The following is a 19,034-nucleotide window of genomic DNA, read 5'->3' as shown; positions in this document are numbered from 1 at the left end:
AACCCTCCCTGCAAACGCATGGACATGCCTGCATGTTTCCAACCCCTCCCTGAAAACGGTCAGTTGCCACCCACAAACTTCTTCTTCCTGTCAAATTTTCCTTGCGATCGCCCGTGCGAACAGATCCATCGCACAAACCCATCACTGAACGGCGATCCGCTTTGTACCCGTGCGATGCGCCTGCATATTGCGGTGCATACGCATGCGCAATTTGTGCCTGATCACTCGCTGTGCGAAAACGCACAGCAGCGATCAGGTCTGAATTACCCCCCGAGTCGGAATAGAAAGTGTGGCAAGACCGGGTCAAAGTGCGGCAAGTGCAGCGAGCCCGTGAAGGGACTCGCTCCCTCACCGCTGGTTTTCTGGATATCATATGTATCCCGTCAGGACCTCTGCAAACATTCCACACTTGCAGTATTATCCCAACATTGGCACTTTCTCCCACTTTTACATCCAGGGTCATTAAAAACCAATGAAATGACACATTAGGTTGGGTGAGTAAGGTGCCTGGCAGTTGTTTCAGGCAGGAAGGTATTTCTCTTCTATATATGGTGGGCAAAAATTATTACTCTCTAAACAATACTGTACATGTCTGGTGAGAATAGTGGGAGAACGTGCGGGCGTGTTTGGATTGATGTGGTGCTAGAGCCTCAGGATCAATTCTAAATTTATTTGATTACACCAGGATTTTTCTAATCAGGAGCCTTAAACTGGCAGTTGTTTCAGGCAGGGAGGTATTTCCAGAGTTTTCTAATTTGGAGCCTTAAGCTGGATACACAATGTACTAGTGAGTGACTAGATGATATGTCGCCCGATCGGAGAGACATATTGGGTACATCATCTAGTGTGTAGTCGAGTGACGTGCAGGTGAGGCAGGGCCTTTCCTGTCATACTAACGTCTGCACCAGAGTTTTTACTGTATCAAGTTTATAAAAAATACAAAGAATATGTTAGAAATATCTTCACTGTATTATTTTAATTGTTTTTATAGTCAAAACTCTGGAGTAAAAAGTCTATAGCAGGTGAGGCAGTGCCTCCCCTGCTTCCCTTTTCCTCACATTTCTGATCATAACTCACCAAATTTCCAACAGTATATACTGCTGCACCTGTGTATAATGCCCGCATGAACCCTTTGGCTCATATATTGTGTGTAAATCTGGCTCTGGTACTAGCCAGTGCCTCCTGAGCCATTTACCTCACTGCACATCCCTGGACTGTGTACCCATGACATACAGGGGTTACTGGCTGCATCCCACGCTGGCCCGGTAGCAGGGCTGATTGGGGATGTCGCTAGCAATGACATGCTGCATTTTGCTAAGTGTGCACCCAGCTTTAGAACCAATCATTGCAGTAGATTAATGTACAGAGGCCCTCATTCCAAGTTGTTCGCTCGCTAGCTGCTTTTAGCAGCAATGCAAACGCTAGGCCGCCGCACTCTGGGAGTGTATCTTAGCTTAGCAGAATAGCGAACGAAAGATTAGCAGAATTCTTTGCAGTTTCTGAGTAACTCCAGACCTACTTCTAGATTGCGATCAGCTCAGTCCGATTAGTTCCTGGTTTGACGTCACAAGCACGCCCTGCGTTTGGCCAGCCACTCTCCCGTTTCTCCAGACATTCCCGCATTTTTCCCTGACACGCCTGCGTTTTTTAGCACACTCCCGGAAAACGCTCAGTTGCCACCCAGAAACGCCCCTTTCCTGTCAATCATTCACCGATCAGCAGTGCGACTGAAAAGCGTTGCACGAACACCAGCAAATCTACTAAGTTTTGTGTTAAATAACTTAGCGCATGCGCTCTGCGTACCATGCGCATGGGCATTTAGCAACAAATCGCAGCATAGCGAAAATCGGCAAAGAGCGAACAACTCGGAATGACCCCCAGAGGCTGTAGAGAAAATAGATCCCAGGTCACAAACACCTGGACATACAGTAAATGGCTCTAGAATGTTTGTTAGAGTAGCAAGTGTTATGCAGAGTGTACAGAAGGAGCTTTGTGTGTAACTCACAGCATTCATGAAGTTGCCAGCCTTCAGCACCAGCTTCAGGATAAAGTGTAGTTCTGTGCATTGCAGCAGCTCTGCCGGGAAAGCAAAAATAAGTCAGCACATCATTTGGGAGTCAGGTCTATGTAGTACATGCATTCTCTATGTTATTATCTTATGGTGCCCACACACGGTGCTCTCTGTGCTACAGTAGGTGTGATTTGAGCTATACTATGGGGTAAATTTACTAAGATTCGTATTTTCCCGTTTCAGGTCAAAGTTCAATCACGAATGACATCGAAAGTGTAAAACTGCAACTTTTTGAATTGATTACGACTAATTTACTAAGCTGTCGTATTCGGGTTTTTCTTTTGTTCCGATGTCGATGTCATTCGTGGTTTTTTTTCTATTTTTACGGCAGTGATTAGCAATACACTGCCGACTTTTTTACAATGAATCTCGTCCGGATCTGTGATCCGTGCTGGGGTTCATTTTTTTTGTTTTTTTAAAATTAAACACTGTCAAATATTTTTAAAAAAATTGCGTGGGGTCCCCCCTCCTAAGCATAACCAGCCTCGGGCTCTTTGAGCCGATCCTGGTTGCCGAAATATGGGAAAAAAAATGACAGGGGTTCCCCCATATTTAAGCAACCAGCATCGGGCTCTGCGCCTGGTCCTGGTTCCAAAAATACGGGGGACAAAAAGAGTAGGGGTCCCCCGTATTTTTAAAACCAGCACCGGGCTCCACTAGCTGGACAGATAATGCCACAGCCGGGGGTCACTTTTATATAGTGCCCTGCGGCCGTGGCATCAAAAATCCAACTAGTCACCCCTGGCCGGGGTACCCTGGGGGAGTGGGGACCCCTTCAATCAAGGGGTCCCCCCCCCCAGCCACCCAAGGGCCAGGGGTGAAGCCCGAGGCTGTCCCCCCCCATCCAATGGGCTGCGGATGGGGGGGCTGATAGCCTTTGTTGTAAAAGAAAAGATATTGTTTTTAGTAGCAGTACTACAAGTCCCAGCAAGCCTCCCCCGCATGCTGGTACTTGGAGAACCACAAGTACCAGCATGCGGCGGAAAAACGGGCCCGCTGGTACCTGTAGTACTACTACTAAAAAAATACCCAAAAAAACACAAGACACACACACCGTGAAAGTATAATTTTATTACATACATACATACACACATACATACATACTTACCTTATGTTCCCACGCAGGTCGGTCCTCTTCTCCAGTAGAATCCAAGGGGTACCTGTTGAAGAAATTATACTCACGAGATCCAGGGGTCCAGGGTCCTCGGGGAATCCAGGTGTAATCCACGTAATTGAAAAAAATAACAAAACGGAGAGCCGAGCCACGCAGTAAAAGGGGACCCATGTTTGCACATGGATCCCCTTTTCCCGACTGCCAGAAACCCACTCTGACTGATGTCTAAGTGGGTTTCTTCAGCCAATCAGGGAGTGCCACGTTGTAGCACTCTCCTGATCGGCTGTGTGCTCCTGTACTGAGTGACAGGCGGCACACGGCAGTGTTACAATGTAGCGCCTATGCGCTCCATTGTAACCAATGCTGGGAACTTTCTGCTCAGCGGTGACGTCACTTTAGGTCAACCGCAGGGCAGAAAGTTCCCACCATTGGTTACAATGGAGCGCATAGGCGCTACATTGTAACACTGCCGTGTGCCGCCTGTCACTCAGTACAGGAGCACACAGCCGATCAGGAGAGTGCTACAACGTGGCACTCCCTGATTGGCTGAAGAAACCCACTTAGACATCAGTCAGAGTGGGTTTCTGGCAGTCGGGAAAAGGGGATCCATGTGCAAACATGGGTCCCCTTTTAGTGCGTGGCTCGGCTCTCCGTTTTGTTATTTTTTTCAAGTACGTGGATTACACCTGGATTCCCCGAGGACCCTGGACCCCTGGATCTCGTGAGTATAATTTCTTCAACAGGTACCCCTTGGATTCTACTGGAGAAGAGGACCGACCTGCGTGGGAACATAAGGTAAGTATGTATGTATGTGTGTATGTATGTAATAAAATTATACTTTCACGGTGTGTGTGTCTTGTGTTTTTTTGGGTATTTTTTTAGTAGTAGTACTACAGGTACCAGCGGGCCCGTTTTTCCGCCGCATGCTGGTACTTGTGGTTCTCCAAGTACCAGCATGCGGGGGAGGCTTGCTGGGACTTGTAGTACTGCTACTAAAAACAATATCTTTTCTTTTACAACAAAGGCTATCAGCCCCCCCATCCGCAGCCCATTGGATGGGGGGGGGACAGCCTCGGGCTTCACCCCTGGCCCTTGGGTGGCTGGGGGGGGGGACCCCTTGATTGAAGGGGTCCCCACTCCCCCAGGGTACCCCGGCCAGGGGTGACTAGTTGGATTTTTGATGCCACGGCCGCAGGGCACTATATAAAAGTGACCCCCGGCTGTGGCATTATCTGTCCAGCTAGTGGAGCCCGGTGCTGGTTTTAAAAATACGGGGGACCCCTACTCTTTTTGTCCCCCGTATTTTTGGAACCAGGACCAGGCGCAGAGCCCGATGCTGGTTGCTTAAATATGGGGGAACCGCTGTCAATTTTTTCCCCATATTTCTGCAACCAGGATCGGCTCAAAGAGCCCGAGGCTGGTTATGCTTAGGACCCCACGCAATTTTTTTTAATAAAATAACAACTTTCCCACCCCTTCCCACTGATATACATGCACGGATCTCATGGATCCCTGCATGCCTATCCAATCACGGAAAAAAAAAAGCAGGTGTTTTTTTTAGCACTTTTTTACGAGTTGTAATTTTTCACGGCAGTGTTTGTTTGTTTTTTGCTTTGCACTTCTTAGTAAATTACCGAGATTCATACTTAAACAGCCGCGTTTTGACCGATGGTGTATTCATTCGTAATTTTTTTCTTGGACTTGCAAAAAATTACGAATGCCCTCATCACTGCCGTGATTATTGCTTAGTAAATTACCGAGATGACACTTTGATGAAAAAACGGCATCTCGGTCAAAATCGGCAGCTTAGTAAATTTCCCCCTATGTGTGCTATAAGATTTGTACTTTAGTGGTATGCTATTTTTTTAACTAGGGGGGTAATTCCAAGTTGATCGCAGCAGTAAATTTTTTAGCAGTTGGGCAAAACCATGTGCACTGCAGGGGGGGGCAGATATAACATGTGCAGAGAGAGATAGATTTGGGTGTGGTGAGTTCAATCTGCAATCTAAATTATATATAAAAATAAAGCAGCCACCTTACACAGAAACAAAATAACCCACCCAATTCTAACTCTCTCTGCAAATGTTATATCTGCCGCCCCCCCCCCCCCCCCCGCAGTGCACATGGTTTTGCCCAACTGCTAAAAAATTTCCTGCTGCGATCAACTTGGAATTACCCCCTACATGCGATTTGAAATACACCCGAATTTGACTACACTACAATATGTAATATATGTGATGTAGTTCAGAAATTCCTGCCTGCACATACTATTTTGCCTTGCAATATTGACTAGATGGGAGTGCGCATCGCATCGCAAGAGACAATACACAGGGTGCGATTTGAACTAGACGCGATGCTATTTGAACTAAAAAGATCAAATAGCATGCCAGAATTGCACCGTGTGTGGGCACCATTAGGGATGAAAAGCAAATTGTATCACTACAGCCAATACTGTTGCATGCAACTGAGCCAAAACAGATATAGAAATAAGACAACTAAATTGGATCATTATATTGAGTCATGGTTACTGTTAGAAAGTGACAACCAGTGATTTATTCTTCTTCTTCTTCTTCTTCTTCTTATTATTATTACTAATTGATTTTTTTGTAATTATTAATTGGTTGTATTTCTTCATCTATCTTTGCTGAATAGTATTTATTACAATGGGATGCAGTTTATTTACTAGCTGTCAGTATTCCGGCTTTCAGGAGACTGGCGCCGGAATCCCAACAGCTGGCTAAACGCCGTCGTCAGAATCCCGACCAAAGCCCCAAGTTCCCACGCCACCACTCGAGGGAGAATATAATAGTGTGGTGAGAAGTGTGGCAAGCGCAGCGATCCCACGAGGGGACTCGCTGAGCTCGCTGCCGGGATTCTGTCATCAGTCTCATGACAGCAGGGATCCCGACCGTTGGTATTATTTATTTATTTTTATTATTATTTATTAAGTTTCTTATATAGCGCAGCATATTCGGTTGCAATTTACAATTAGAACAGTAATAGAACAAAACTCGGCAAAAACAAATAGACATAGATATAGGAAGGCCCTGCTCGCAAGCGGGATACGGTCATTAGGTCGACACCACTTAGGTCGACAGTCATTAGGTCGACCACTATTGGTCAACATGCATTCGGTCGACAGGGTCACTAGATCATCATGGTAATTAGGTCGACATAGTCATTAAGTCAACATGTACTAGGTCGACAGTTCAAAAGGTCGACATGAGTTTTTCACATTTATTTTTTATTTTTACTTTACGATCCACATGGACTACAATTGGAAACGGTAACCTTGCCTGAAGCATGGCGAGCAAAGCAAGCCATGCGAGGGGACAAGGTGCACTTATTGGGGTTTCCCGTCACTTTACGAAGAAAACAACACCAAAAAAAGTAAAAAAAAAACCTCATATCGACCTTTTGACCTGCCGACCTAGTACATGTCGACCTAATGACCATGTCGACCTAGTATCCCTGTCGACCTAATGCATGTGGACCAATAGTGGTCGACCTAATGACTGCCGACCTAAGTTGTGTCGACCCAACAACCCATACCCTCGCAAGCTTACAATCTATAGGGAAATAGGCATTGATACACAAGGATAGATGCTACCTATTACATATCGGACCTATTACAAAGTGTGTTACACTACATTACACCCATTACAAAGTGTGTTACACTACATTACACCCATTACAAAGTGTGTTCTACATAGAATGTATGTAGAATGTACTGTATGTATATTCAGTTATGCCTTTGTGTGCTAAGGTGTAAATCAAGTGTTATTTTACATATAGCATTTTGTTGTCGATTACTTGCTAAGGTGAGGTGGCAAATAAAATTTAGGGCTACATTTAAGCCACCATTATTGGTAAAGATTTAAAGTGGCAATAACATTAAGGGTAAACCACACTGGTCTTTACACTTACTGTTAGTGCCACTTTAAATGTTTACCTGAAACCCACCGAGAAGCGGAAGCTTACAAAAGAAGCTACTTTGTAAATACTGTATTTACAGCTAGAGGTGTGATCTGCACTCCCTTAAATGAGCAGTGTTGTGAAAACCAATGTCCGAGCAACTCGGGTTAGGGTGAAAGAATCTTTTCGGATTTTTTATAGTTATATAGGCAGCATATAAAATGAACACCCTTGGCGCTACTTTTGCTCTTATTTTACTTTCATTGGTATTGTCATATTTAGTATATAATTAATTTTTATTATATACTATAAACTGCTCAAACTGAGCTCTTACTCCTATAAAATAAATATCTTATAAAATAAATTCATTCACTGAACTACCATCCAGTGGCACCAAGGGTGTTCATTTTATACGCTGCCTAGTTTGTAAATATAGCATTTAGTGTCCCTATAGATTGTAAGCTTGCGAGCAGGGCCTTCCTACCTCTATGTCTGTCTGTTATTACCCAGTTTTGGTCTATCACTGTTGTTTACGATTGCAAAGCACAATGGCATATGCTGCACTATATAAGAAACTGTTAAAATTATTAATAATAGTGTCAATGGAGCAAGATAGCACATGCATGATTTAAAAGCAAGCACCAAAACCAAGTCAGCCTCCTGACGAAGTGTGATACAAAACGTGTTGGTGCGTGGCCTGTCTGACGCACGGTGTCCACCTGTGCAGCTGCTCCGACCGTCCATCCCGGTGAGGTGTCCCGACGGGTCACGGCTTAGTTGAAGCTGGCGGCGTGGTGTGAGGTCCCAGGCGGGGGCGTGCGGGTATAGAGCATATGCCGGTGGATTATGATCTAACCATGTGGTAATCAGCCCACACTGTGAGCTATATGGTACGAGTTTTTAAATTGTTCTGTTTGGGTGCTATTTTAAATTTATCAATAAACAAGCATTCTGAGCGCCTTTTCCTTCATCCTCTATTCTTAGAACCAAACATTAATCCTGGAGTCTGTAGTCATCATTGGAAAAGTGCAACGGTTGCGCAAGTGCACCAGTGCTACAACCCAGAGGCTTCCTGTGGATTGCAACTTTCTCCCTTGTTTGAGAGAGAGAAAATCACCAGCACACCTGTACACCCTCTCTGAACTGATATATATATATATATATATCAGCGCCGTAACTACGTGTGTGCCAGGTGTGACTGGCACACAGCGCAGTTGCCCTGAGGGCGCACGGCCAGCGGCTTGTAATGAGTCACATTGACTCATTACAAGCCGCCTGTCCTGTGCTGTGTGTGCCGCGCTGGAGGAGAGCAGCAGCGCCGGAGGCAGGGAAGGAGGAGGAGGGAGGGGGACTTGAGCCGCAGCAGCGCTATGTAATTGGTAGTAGCGCCGCTGCAGCAGTACCCTCCCCTTCCGCAATTGCTGCCCAGCGCTACTGTGAATGCTGGGATGCGCTTCCCTCATCCCAGCATTCACAGCAGCGGCCATCCAATGCGGAAGGAGAGGGGACTGCTGCAGCGGCGCCTCTACCGAGTACATAGCGCTGCTGCGGCTCCAGTCCCCCTCCCTCCTCCTCCTTCTACCCTGCGGCTGCCCGGAATCTGCCAGCATGAGGAGCCTGATTGCCAGCGTGGAGAGATGGTAAGTATCTCTCTTTCTCTATTCTGTCTGCCACAATGTGTAAAAAGGGGGACTGTCTGCCGTAATGTGTAAAAAGGGGGACTGTCTGCCCTAATGTGTAAAAAGTGGGACGCTGTCTGCCGTAATATATAAAAAGGGGCACTGTCTGCCGTAATGTGTAAAAAGGGTAAAGCTGTCTGCCGTAATGTGTAAAAAGGGGGACGCTGTCTGCCGTAATGTGTAAAAAAGGGGACGCTGTCAGTCGTAATGTGTAAAAAGGGGACGCTGCCTGCTGTAATGTGTAAAAAGGGGGACTGTCTGCCGTAATGTGTAAAAAGGGGACGCTGCCTGCTGTAATGTGTAAAAAGGGGGACTGTCTGCCGTAATGTGTAAAAAGGCACGCTGTCTGCCGTAATGTGTAAAAAGGGGGACGCTGCCTGCTGTAATGTGTAAAAAGGGGGGCGCTGTCTGCCGTAATGTGTAAAAAGGGGACGCTGTCTGCCGTAATGTGTAAAAATGGGGACTGGCTGCCGTAATGTGTAAAAGGGGCACCAGGTAGTGGCACTACTGTGCAGCGTAAATTGAATAATGGAGATTACTGTGCACCGTAGTGCACTGTCCCTATCTTGCATCGGGAGGGGCGCGCCAATGCCGTTTTTTGCACACAGCACTAAAATGCCTAGTTACGGCATTGATATACATATATATAAGTACTTACCCACCTATTTCCACTGAGGAGAGAATAGTGTCTCAATTATCAGAGGTTAACCTGTCACTTGAACTAAACATTGCTGAACCTCTCAGAGAGCAATAGGAGGAAACGAGACATAGATATCTTGACTCTTAAATGCATTAAAGGAAAGCTTGATAGTCAGTAACTGCTTATCTGCTGTGTAAAGGGTACTGACTGCTCCCAGTGACCTTAAGTGTTGTGCAAAAATCTTTACCTTTTTACCTCAAAGGAGAAGCCCCAAGGAGAGTGAGAAGCTAAGCAAGGAGATCAAGGGCCCTTTGGAATAGAGTCAGCCTATCCCTGCAAACCTTACATATATAACATACAGCAGGCGGAGCTTGGCCTGTCGTCCCAGCATTTACAGCACTGAGCAGGGCAGCATCAGAGGTGGGACGGGGCAGAGAAGGAGGTGGATTATTCTCCTCAATGCCAGCCTTTTGACAGCATCAATCCGAGATAGGTCCGCCCAGAGGTGTGGCCTGAAAAAGTTTGGCAGCAGCAGGCGGAGCATGTCCTGTTGTAAGCAATGTAACAAAGCAATGAGGAAGGCTAGTCAGATGCTTGGCTGCATTGGGAGAGGAATAAGCAGCAGAAAGAAAGAAGTAATAATGTCACTTTATAGTTCATTGGTACGGCCTCATCTAGAATTCTGGAGGCCATATCTTCAAAAGGATATTAATACATTAGAGACTGTACAAATAAGGGCAACTAAACTGGTGCATGGCCTACATCACAAAACATACCCAAAAAGACTAAAAAAATCTCAATATGTATAGTTTGGAGCAGAGAAGAGAAAGGGGAGACATGATAGAAAATGTCAAATATATCAAGGGTTTTAACAAAGTCCAGGAGGGCAATATTCTTCAGATGAAGAGAAGCAATAGGACACGAGGACATGCACTGAGACTGGAGGGAGGTTTAGGGGAAATTTGAGGAAAAAATACTTCACAGAAAGGGTAATGGATAAATGGAAAAGCCTCCCATCAGAGGTGGTAGAGGCTAAGACAGTAGAGCAATTTAAACTAGAGATGAGCGGGTTCGGTTCTCAGAGAACCGAACCCCCACCAACTTCACGAACCGAGCTGGGAACCGAGTCCGGCTCGGGACTTACCGCCAGACTCGGATCCTAGAACGAGGCAAAATGTCATCATCCCGCTGTCGGATTCTCGCGGGTTTTGGATTCCATATAAGGAGCCGCGCGTCGCCACCATTTTCACATTTCGTACTTGGAGAGTGAGGGAGACAGACCTCTGTCTCTTTCTGTGGGTGGTGGCGTCAGGTGGGGTCAGTGTGTGCTCTCTAGGGGTGCTGTACTGTCACTGTGGTGTCCCTGTGATGTTAGGGGTGCTGTCCTGGCTGTCACTGGCGCTTCATGTGCTGTTAGGGGCGCTGCAGCTGTACATGGGTGTTGCTGTCCTGGCTGTCAATGTGCTGTACAGGGGCAATGTCCTCCTGTATGCTGTGAAAATACAGGGGAGCTGGCCCTGTCTTGTATGCTGTAAAAATTCAGGGGTGCAGTGAAAATAAATGTACACTGGCCCTGTCTTGTATTCTGTAAAAATCCAGGGGCGCAGTGAAAATAAATGTACACTAGCCATGTCTTGTATGCTGTAGAAATTCAGGGGTGCAATGTAAACAAATAAACACTGGCCCTGTCTTGTATGCTGTAAAAATAAAGTGAAAATAAATGTACACTGGCCATGTCTTATATGCTGTAAAAATTCAGGGATGCAGTGAAAATAAATGTACACTGGCCCTGTCGTATACTGTCAAAATTCAGGGGTGCTGTGAAAATAAATGTACACTGGCCCTGTCTTGTCTGCTGTATAAATTCAGGGGTGCAGTACAAATAAATGTTCACTGGCCCTGTCTTGTATGCTGTAAAAATACAGGGGTGCTGTTGTTAAAATAAATGTACACTGGCTCTGTCTTGTATGCTGTAAAAATACAGGGATGTGTTTTTAAAATAAAAGTACACTGGCTCTGTCTTGTATGCTGTAAAAATACAGGGGTGCTGTTGTTAAAATAAATGTACACTGGCTCTGTCTTGTATGCTGTAAAAATACAGGGATGTGTTTTTAAAATAAAAGTACACTGGCCCTGTCTTGTATGCTGTAAAAATACAGGGGTGCTGTTGTTAAAATAAAAGTACACTGGCACTGTTTTGTATGCTGTAAAAATACAGGAGTGCTGTTGTTAAAATAAAAGTACACTGGCCCTGTCTTGTATGCTGTAAAAATACAGGAGTGCTGTTGTTAAAATAAAAGTACACTGGCCCTGTCTTGTATGTTGTAAAAATACAGGGGTGCTGTTGTTAAAATAAAAGTACATTGGCCCTGTCTTGTATGCTGTAAAAATACAGTGGTGCTGTTGTTAAAATAAAAGTACACTGGCCCTGTCTTGTATGCTGTAAAAATACAGGGATGTGTTTTTAAAATAAAAGTACACTTGCCCTGTCTTGTATGCTGTAAAATTGCAGGGATGCTGTGAAAATAAACGGGCACTGTTCTGTGTGCTGTAATAATAAAGGGGTGCTGTCCTGTGAAATGGAGAACAAAAATTTGGAGGAAAAAATAGTGGATGATCAGGAACCACTTCCAGTTCCTAGTACTAGTGCTGAAGCTTCACGATACGAAGTGGGAAAGAAAAGCTAAGGCCTTCGCCTATGTTCATGACTGGTGGTTCAGCTTCTCATGAGGATGGAAGCCCTCCTCCCTCTTGAAAAAAAAAAAAAAAAATTGAGCTTGTTAAAGCACAGGAAAAAACAACTGTGCATTCGGAGATATCACAAATCCCCAAGGAGAGTCCAAGTGTGTCTGCGGTTGCGATGTCCAGGCCTGACCTTCCCAAGACTGTATGGAAAGAGGAGGCTCCTACCACCATCTGCACGCCCCCTGCAAGTCCTGGGAGGAGCACCGCCAGTCCAGTTGCTAATATTGAGATAGAAGATGTCACTGTAGAAGTACACCAGGGTGAGGAGGATATTGGTGTAGCTAATGCTGAATAGGATGTTGACGGGGAGGATTCTGATAGTGATGTGATTTGTTTGAATAAGGCACCAGTGGAGACAGTTGTTTGCCATGGAATGAAAAAGACCATTGTCGTGCCTGAGTAAAATACCAAAAAATGCCACCTCTTCGGTGTGGAATTCTTCTCCACAAATCCGGAAAACAGGTGTCAAGCCATGTGTTGCCTTTGTCAATCCATAATAAGTAGGGGTAAGGACGTTAACCACCTAGGAACATCCTCCCTTATATGTCACCTGCAGAGCATTCATCATAAGTCATCGTTAAGGTCAGAAACTTTGGGTAATAGCGTAAGCAGTCCACTGACACCTAAATCCCTTCATCCTGTTGTACACAAGCTCCTGCAATCCACACCACCAACTCCCTCAACGTCGATTTCCTCCTCAGTCAGGAACATAAGTACTCCTGCAGGGCATGTCACTGGCATGACTGACGAATCCTCTCCTATCCGGGATTCCTCCGGAGGATCCTTGAGTGGTACGCCTACTGCTGCTGCTGTTGTTGCTGTTGGGAGTCGATCGTCATCCCAGAGAGGAAGTCAGAAGACCACTTGTACTACTTCAGCTAAGCAATTGACTGTTCAACAGTCCTTTGCGAGGAAGATGAAATATGACAGCAGTCACCCTGTTGCAAAGCGGATTACTGAGGCCATAACAACTATGCTGATGTTAGACATGCGTCCAGTATCCGCAATTAGTGCAGTGGTATTTAGACAGTTGATGGACATACTGTGTCCCCGGCAAGAGATTCCCGAACTGTACAGGGACATTAAGAAAAGTGTCCTCAAAAATGCGGTTGTATCCACTGTCCACTTAACCGTGGACATGCGGACAAGTGGAGCAGGGCTAACTAAGGACGCCAACTCGTTCCTAGGCAGGCTACGCTGTGTATCACCGGTTCCGTAAAAGGCACACCGCTGACAACCTCAATTGAGGGACATCATCGCACAATGGCTTACCCCATCCTGGGGATTTTTGATATCTGACAATGCCACCAATATTGTGCGTGCATTACATCTGGGCAAATTCCAGCACATCCCATGTTTTGCACATACAATTAATTTGGGGGTGCAGATTTTTTTTTAAAAATGACAGGGGCATGCAGGAGATGCTGTCGGTGGCCCGAAAAATTGCAGGCCACTTTCGACATTCAACCACTGCGTGCCGAAGACTGGAGCGCCAGCAAATACTTCTGAACCTGCCCTGCCATCACCTGAAGCAAGAGGTAGTAAAGAGATGGAATTCAACACTCTGTATGCTTCAGAGGATGGAGGAGCAGCAAAAGGCCACTCAAGCCTATACATCCACCTATAATATAGGCAAAGGAGGGGGAATGCACCTTACTCACAGGTGTAGTCCCCCTCAAGCGGCGTGGAGAATGATTTCCGTGTTGTGCATGATTCTCCAACCCTTCGAACTTGCCACGCGTGAAGTCACTTCAGACACTACCAGCTTGAGTCAGGTAATTCCCCTCATCAGGCTTTTGCAGAAGCAGCTGGAGAGATTGAAGAAGGAGCTAAAACAGAACGATTCCACTAAGTATATGGGACTTGTGGATGGAGCCCCTTATTTGCTTTGCCAGGATTCAAGGGTGGTCAATCTGTTGAAATCAAAGCACTACATTTTGGCCACCATGCTCGATCCTAGGTTTAAAGCCTACGTTGTTTCTCTCTTTCCGGCGGACACAAGTCTGCAGAGGTTCAAAGACCTACTGGTGAGAAACATGACCCATCAACTAGTGATGAGCGGGTTCGGTTTCTCGGAAACCGAACCCCCCCGAACTTCACGCTTTTTACACGGGTCCGAGGCAGACTCGGATCTTCCCGCCTTGCTCGGTTAACCCGAGCGCGCCCGAACGTCATCATCCCGCTGTCGGATTCTCGCGAGGCTCGGATTCTATCGCGAGACTTGGATTCTATATAAGGAGCCGCGCGTCGCCGCCATTTTCACACGTGCATTGAGATTGATAGGGAGAGTACGTGGCTGGCGTCCTCTCCGTTTAGAATAGAAATAGTGAGAGTGAGACACTTGATTTACTGGAGCTTAGGAGTACTCAGAGAGTGCAGAGTTTACTAGTGACTGACCAGTGACCACCAGTGCAGTTCTATTATTATTTAGTTCTCTGCCTGAAAAAAAACGATACACAGTGACACAGTATACCATATCTGTGCTCAGCCTCAGTGTGCTGCATCATCTATGTATATCTGACTGTGCTGAGTGCTCACTGCTCACACAGCTTAATTGTGGGGGAGACTGGGGAGCAGTTATAGCAGGAGTACATATATTTAACAGTGCACACTTTTGCTGCCAGAGTGCCACTGCCAGTGTGACTGACCAGTGACCAGTGACCACCAGTATATTGTGATTGTCTGCCTGAAAAAGTTAAACACTCGTCGTGTGGTGTTTTTATTCTATAAACGCATTCTGCTGACAGTGTCCAGCAGGTCCGTCATTATATAATATATACCTGTCCTGCAGTAGTGATATATATATACTTTTTATATCATTATCATCCAGTCTATACTAGCAGCAGACGCAGTACGGTAGTCCACGGCTGTAGCTACCTCTGTGTCGGCAGTCGCTCGTCCATAATTGTATACCTACCGGTGGTTTTTTTTTTTTTATATCTTCTTCATACTAGTAGTTAACTTTAGGAGTCTGCAGTGCTGACAGTGTCCAGCAAGTCCGTCATTATATAATATATACCTGTCCGGCTGCAGTAGTGATATATATATTTTTTATATCATTATCATCCAGTCTATATTAGCAGCAGACGCAGTACGGTAGTCCACGGCTGTAGCTACCTCTGTGTCGGCAGTCGCTCGTCCATCCATAATTGTATACCACCTACCTGTTGTGTTTTTTTTTTTCTATCTTCTTGATACTAGTAGCTTACTTTAGGAGTCTGCAGTGCTGACAGTGTCCAGCAGGTCCGTCATTATATAATATATACCTGTCCGGCTGCAGTAGTGATATATATATATTTTTTATATCATTATCATCCAGTCTATATTAGCAGCAGACGCAGTACGGTAGTCCACGGCTGTAGCTACCTCTGTGTTGGCAGTCGCTCGTCCATCCATAATTGTATACCACCTACCTGTTGTGTTTTTTTTTTCTCTATCTTCTTGATACTAGTAGCTTACTTTAGGAGTCTGCAGTGCTGACAGTCTCCAGCAGGTCCGTCATTATATAATATATACCTGTCCGGCTGCAGTAGTGATATATATATATTTTTTATATCATTATCATCCAGTCTATATTAGCAGCAGATGCAGTACGGTAGTCCACGGCTGTAGCTACCTCTGTGTCGGCAGTCGCTCGTCCATCCATAATTGTATACCACCTACCTGTTGTGTTTTTTTTTCTCTATCTTCTTGATACTAGTAGCTTACTTTAGGAGTCTGCAGTGCTGACAGTGTCCAGCAGGTCCGTCATTATATAATATATACCTGTCCGGCTGCAGTAGTGATATATATATATATTTTTTATATCATTATCATCCAGTCTATATTAGCAGCAGATGCAGTACGGTAGTCCACGGCTGTAGCTACCTCTGTGTCGGCAGTCGCTCGTCCATCCATAATTGTATACCACCTACCTGTGGTGTTTTTTTTTTTTCTATCTTCTTGATACTAGTAGCTTACTTTAGGAGTCTGCAGTGCTGACAGTGTCCAGCAGGTCCGTCATTATATAATATATACCTGTCCGGCTGCAGTAGTGATATATATATATTTTTTATATCATTATCATCCAGTCTATATTAGCAGCAGACGCAGTACGGTAGTCCACGGCTGTAGCTACCTCTGTGTCGGCAGTCGCTCGTCCATCCATAAGTATACTAGTATCCATCCATCTCCATTGTTTACCTGAGGTGCCTTTTAGTTGTGCCTATTAAAATATGGAGAACAAAAATGTTGAGGTTCCAAAAATAGGGAAAGATCAAGATCGACTTCCACCTCGTGCTGAAGCTGCTGCCACTAGTCATGGCCGAGACGATGAAATGCCAGCAACGTCGTCTGCCAAGGCCGATGCACAATGTCATAGTACAGAGCATGTAAAATCCAAAACACCAAATATCAGTAAAAAAAGGACTCAAAAATCTAAAATAAAATTGTCGGAGGAGAAGCGTAAACTTGCCAATATGCCATTTACCACACGGAGTGGCAAGGAACGGCTGAGGCCCTGGCCTATGTTCATGGCTAGTGGTTCAGCTTCACATGAGGATGGAAGCACTCAGCCTCTCGCTAGAAAAATGAAAAGACTCAAGCTGGCAAAAGCACAGCAAAGAACTGTGCGTTCTTCGAAATCACAAATCCACAAGGAGAGTCCAATTGTGTCGTTTGCGATGCCTGACCTTCCCAACACTGGACGTGAAGAGCATGCGCCTTCCACCATTTGCACGCCCCCTGCAAGTGCTGGAAGGAGCACCCGCAGTCCAGTTCCTGATAGTCAGATTGAAGATGTCAGTGTTGAAGTACACCAGGATGAGGAGGATATGGGTGTTGCTGGCGCTGGGGAGGAAATTGACCAGGAGGATTCTGATGGTGAGGTGGTTTGTTTAAGTCAGGCACCCGGGGAGACACCTGTTGTCCGTGGGAGGAATAGGGCCATTGACATGCCTGGTGAAAATATCAAAAAAATCAGCTCTTCGGTGTGGAAGTATTTCAACAGAAATGCGGACAACATTTGTCAAGCCGTGTGTTGCCTTTGTCAAGCTGTAATAAGTAGGGGTAAGGATGTTAACCACCTCGGAACATCCTCCCTTATACGTCACCTGCAGCGCATTCATCATAAGTCAGTGACAAGTTCAAAAACTTTGGGCGACAGCGGAAGCAGTCCACTGACCAGTAAATCCCTTCCTCTTGTAACCAAGCTCACGCAAACCACCCCACCAACTCCCTCAGTGTCAATTTCCTCCTTCCCCAGGAATGCCAATAGTCCTGCAGGCCATGTCACTGGCAATTCTGACGAGTCCTCTCCTGCCTGGGATTCCTCCGATGCATCCTTGCGTGTAACGCCTACTGCTGCTGGCGCTGCTGTTGTTGCTGCTGGGAGTCGATGGTCATCCCAGAGGGGAAGTCGTACTCGTAAGACCACTTTTACTACTTCCACCAAGCAATTGACTGTCCAACAGTCCTTTGCGAGGAAGATGAAATATCACAGCAGTCATCCTGCTGCAAAGCGGATAACTGAGGCCTTGGCATCCTGGGCGGTGAGAAACGTGGTTCCGGTATCCATCATTACTGCAGAGCCAACTAGAGACTTGTTGGAGGTACTGTGTCCCCGGTACCAAATACCATCTAGGTTCCATTTCTCTAGGCAGGCGATACCGAAAATGTACACAGACCTCAGAAAAAGACTCACCAGTGTCCTAAAAAATGCAGTTGTACCCAATGTCCACTTAACCACGGACATGTGGACAAGTGGAGCAGGGCAGGCTCAGGACTATATGACTGTGACAGCCCACTGGGTAGATGTATGGACTCCCGCCGCAAGAACAGCAGCGGCGGCACCAGTAGCAGCATCTCGCAAACGCCAACTCTTTCCTAGGCAGGCTACGCTTTGTATCACCGCTTTCCAGAATACGCACACAGCTAAAAACCTCTTACGGCAACTGAGGAAGATCATCGCAGAATGGCTTACCCCAATTGGACTCTCCTGTGGATTTGTGGCATCGGACAACGCCAGCAATATTGTGTGTGCATTAAATCTGGGCAAATTCCAGCACGTCCCATGTTTTGCACATACCTTGAATTTGGTGGTGCAGAATTATTTAAAAAACGAGAGTGGCGTGCAAGAGATGCTGTCGGTGGCCAGAAGAATTGCGGGACACTTTCGGCGTACAGGCACCACGTACAGAAGACTGGAGCACCACCAAAAACGCCTGAACCTGCCCTGCCATCATCTGAAGCAAGAAGTGGTAACGAGGTGGAATTCAACCCTCTATATGCTTCAGAGGTTGGAGGAGCAGCAAAAGGCCATTCAAGCCTATACAACTGAGCACGATATAGGAGGTGGAATGCACCTGTCTCAAGCGCAGTGGAGAATGATTTCAACGTTGTGCAAGGTTCTGCAACCTTTTGAACTTGCCACACGTGAAGTCAGTTCAGACACTGCCAGCCTGAGTCAGGTCATTCCCCTCATCAGGCTTTTGCAGAAGAAGCTGGTGACATTGAAGGAGGAGCTAACACAGAGCGATTCCGCTAGGCATGTGGGACTTGTGGATGGAGCCCTTAATTCGCTTAACAAGGATTCACGGGTGGTCAATCTGTTGAAATCAGAGCACTACATTTTGGCCACCGTGCTCGATCCTAGATTTAAAACCTACCTTGGATCTCTCTTTCCGGCAGACACAAGTCTGCTGGGGTTCAAAGAACTGCTGGTGACAAAATTGGCAAGTCAAGCGGAACGCGACCTGTCAACATCTCCTCCTTCACATTCTCCCGCAACTGGGGGTGCGAGGAAAAGGCTCAGAATTCCGAGCCCACCCGCTGGCGGTGATGCAGGGCAGTCTGGAGCGACTGCTGATGCTGACATCTGGTCCGGACTGAAGG

At 46.1% G+C, this 19,034-nt stretch overlaps 1 protein-coding gene across 2 annotated transcripts in view; it reads right to left on the bottom strand.

Moving 5' to 3' along the window:
* The window catches only part of LOC134948882 (uncharacterized), a 283,590-nt gene that overhangs the window by 42,319 nt on the left and 222,237 nt on the right, over positions 1 to 19,034 (bottom strand). For both annotated transcript variants that reach the window (XM_063937152.1, XM_063937151.1), the window contains one exon: positions 2,006 to 2,076. In XM_063937152.1, the coding sequence (XP_063793222.1) occupies positions 2,006 to 2,076 (71 nt within the window). The remainder of the gene's footprint in view (positions 1 to 2,005; positions 2,077 to 19,034) is intronic.

The sequence above is a fragment of the Pseudophryne corroboree genome, chromosome 8 (assembly GCF_028390025.1).
Source record: "Pseudophryne corroboree isolate aPseCor3 chromosome 8, aPseCor3.hap2, whole genome shotgun sequence".
Taxonomy (NCBI): domain Eukaryota; kingdom Metazoa; phylum Chordata; class Amphibia; order Anura; family Myobatrachidae; genus Pseudophryne; species Pseudophryne corroboree.
Note: the sequence above shows the minus strand (reverse complement) of the source record. Positions and strands in the feature narration are given on the sequence as shown.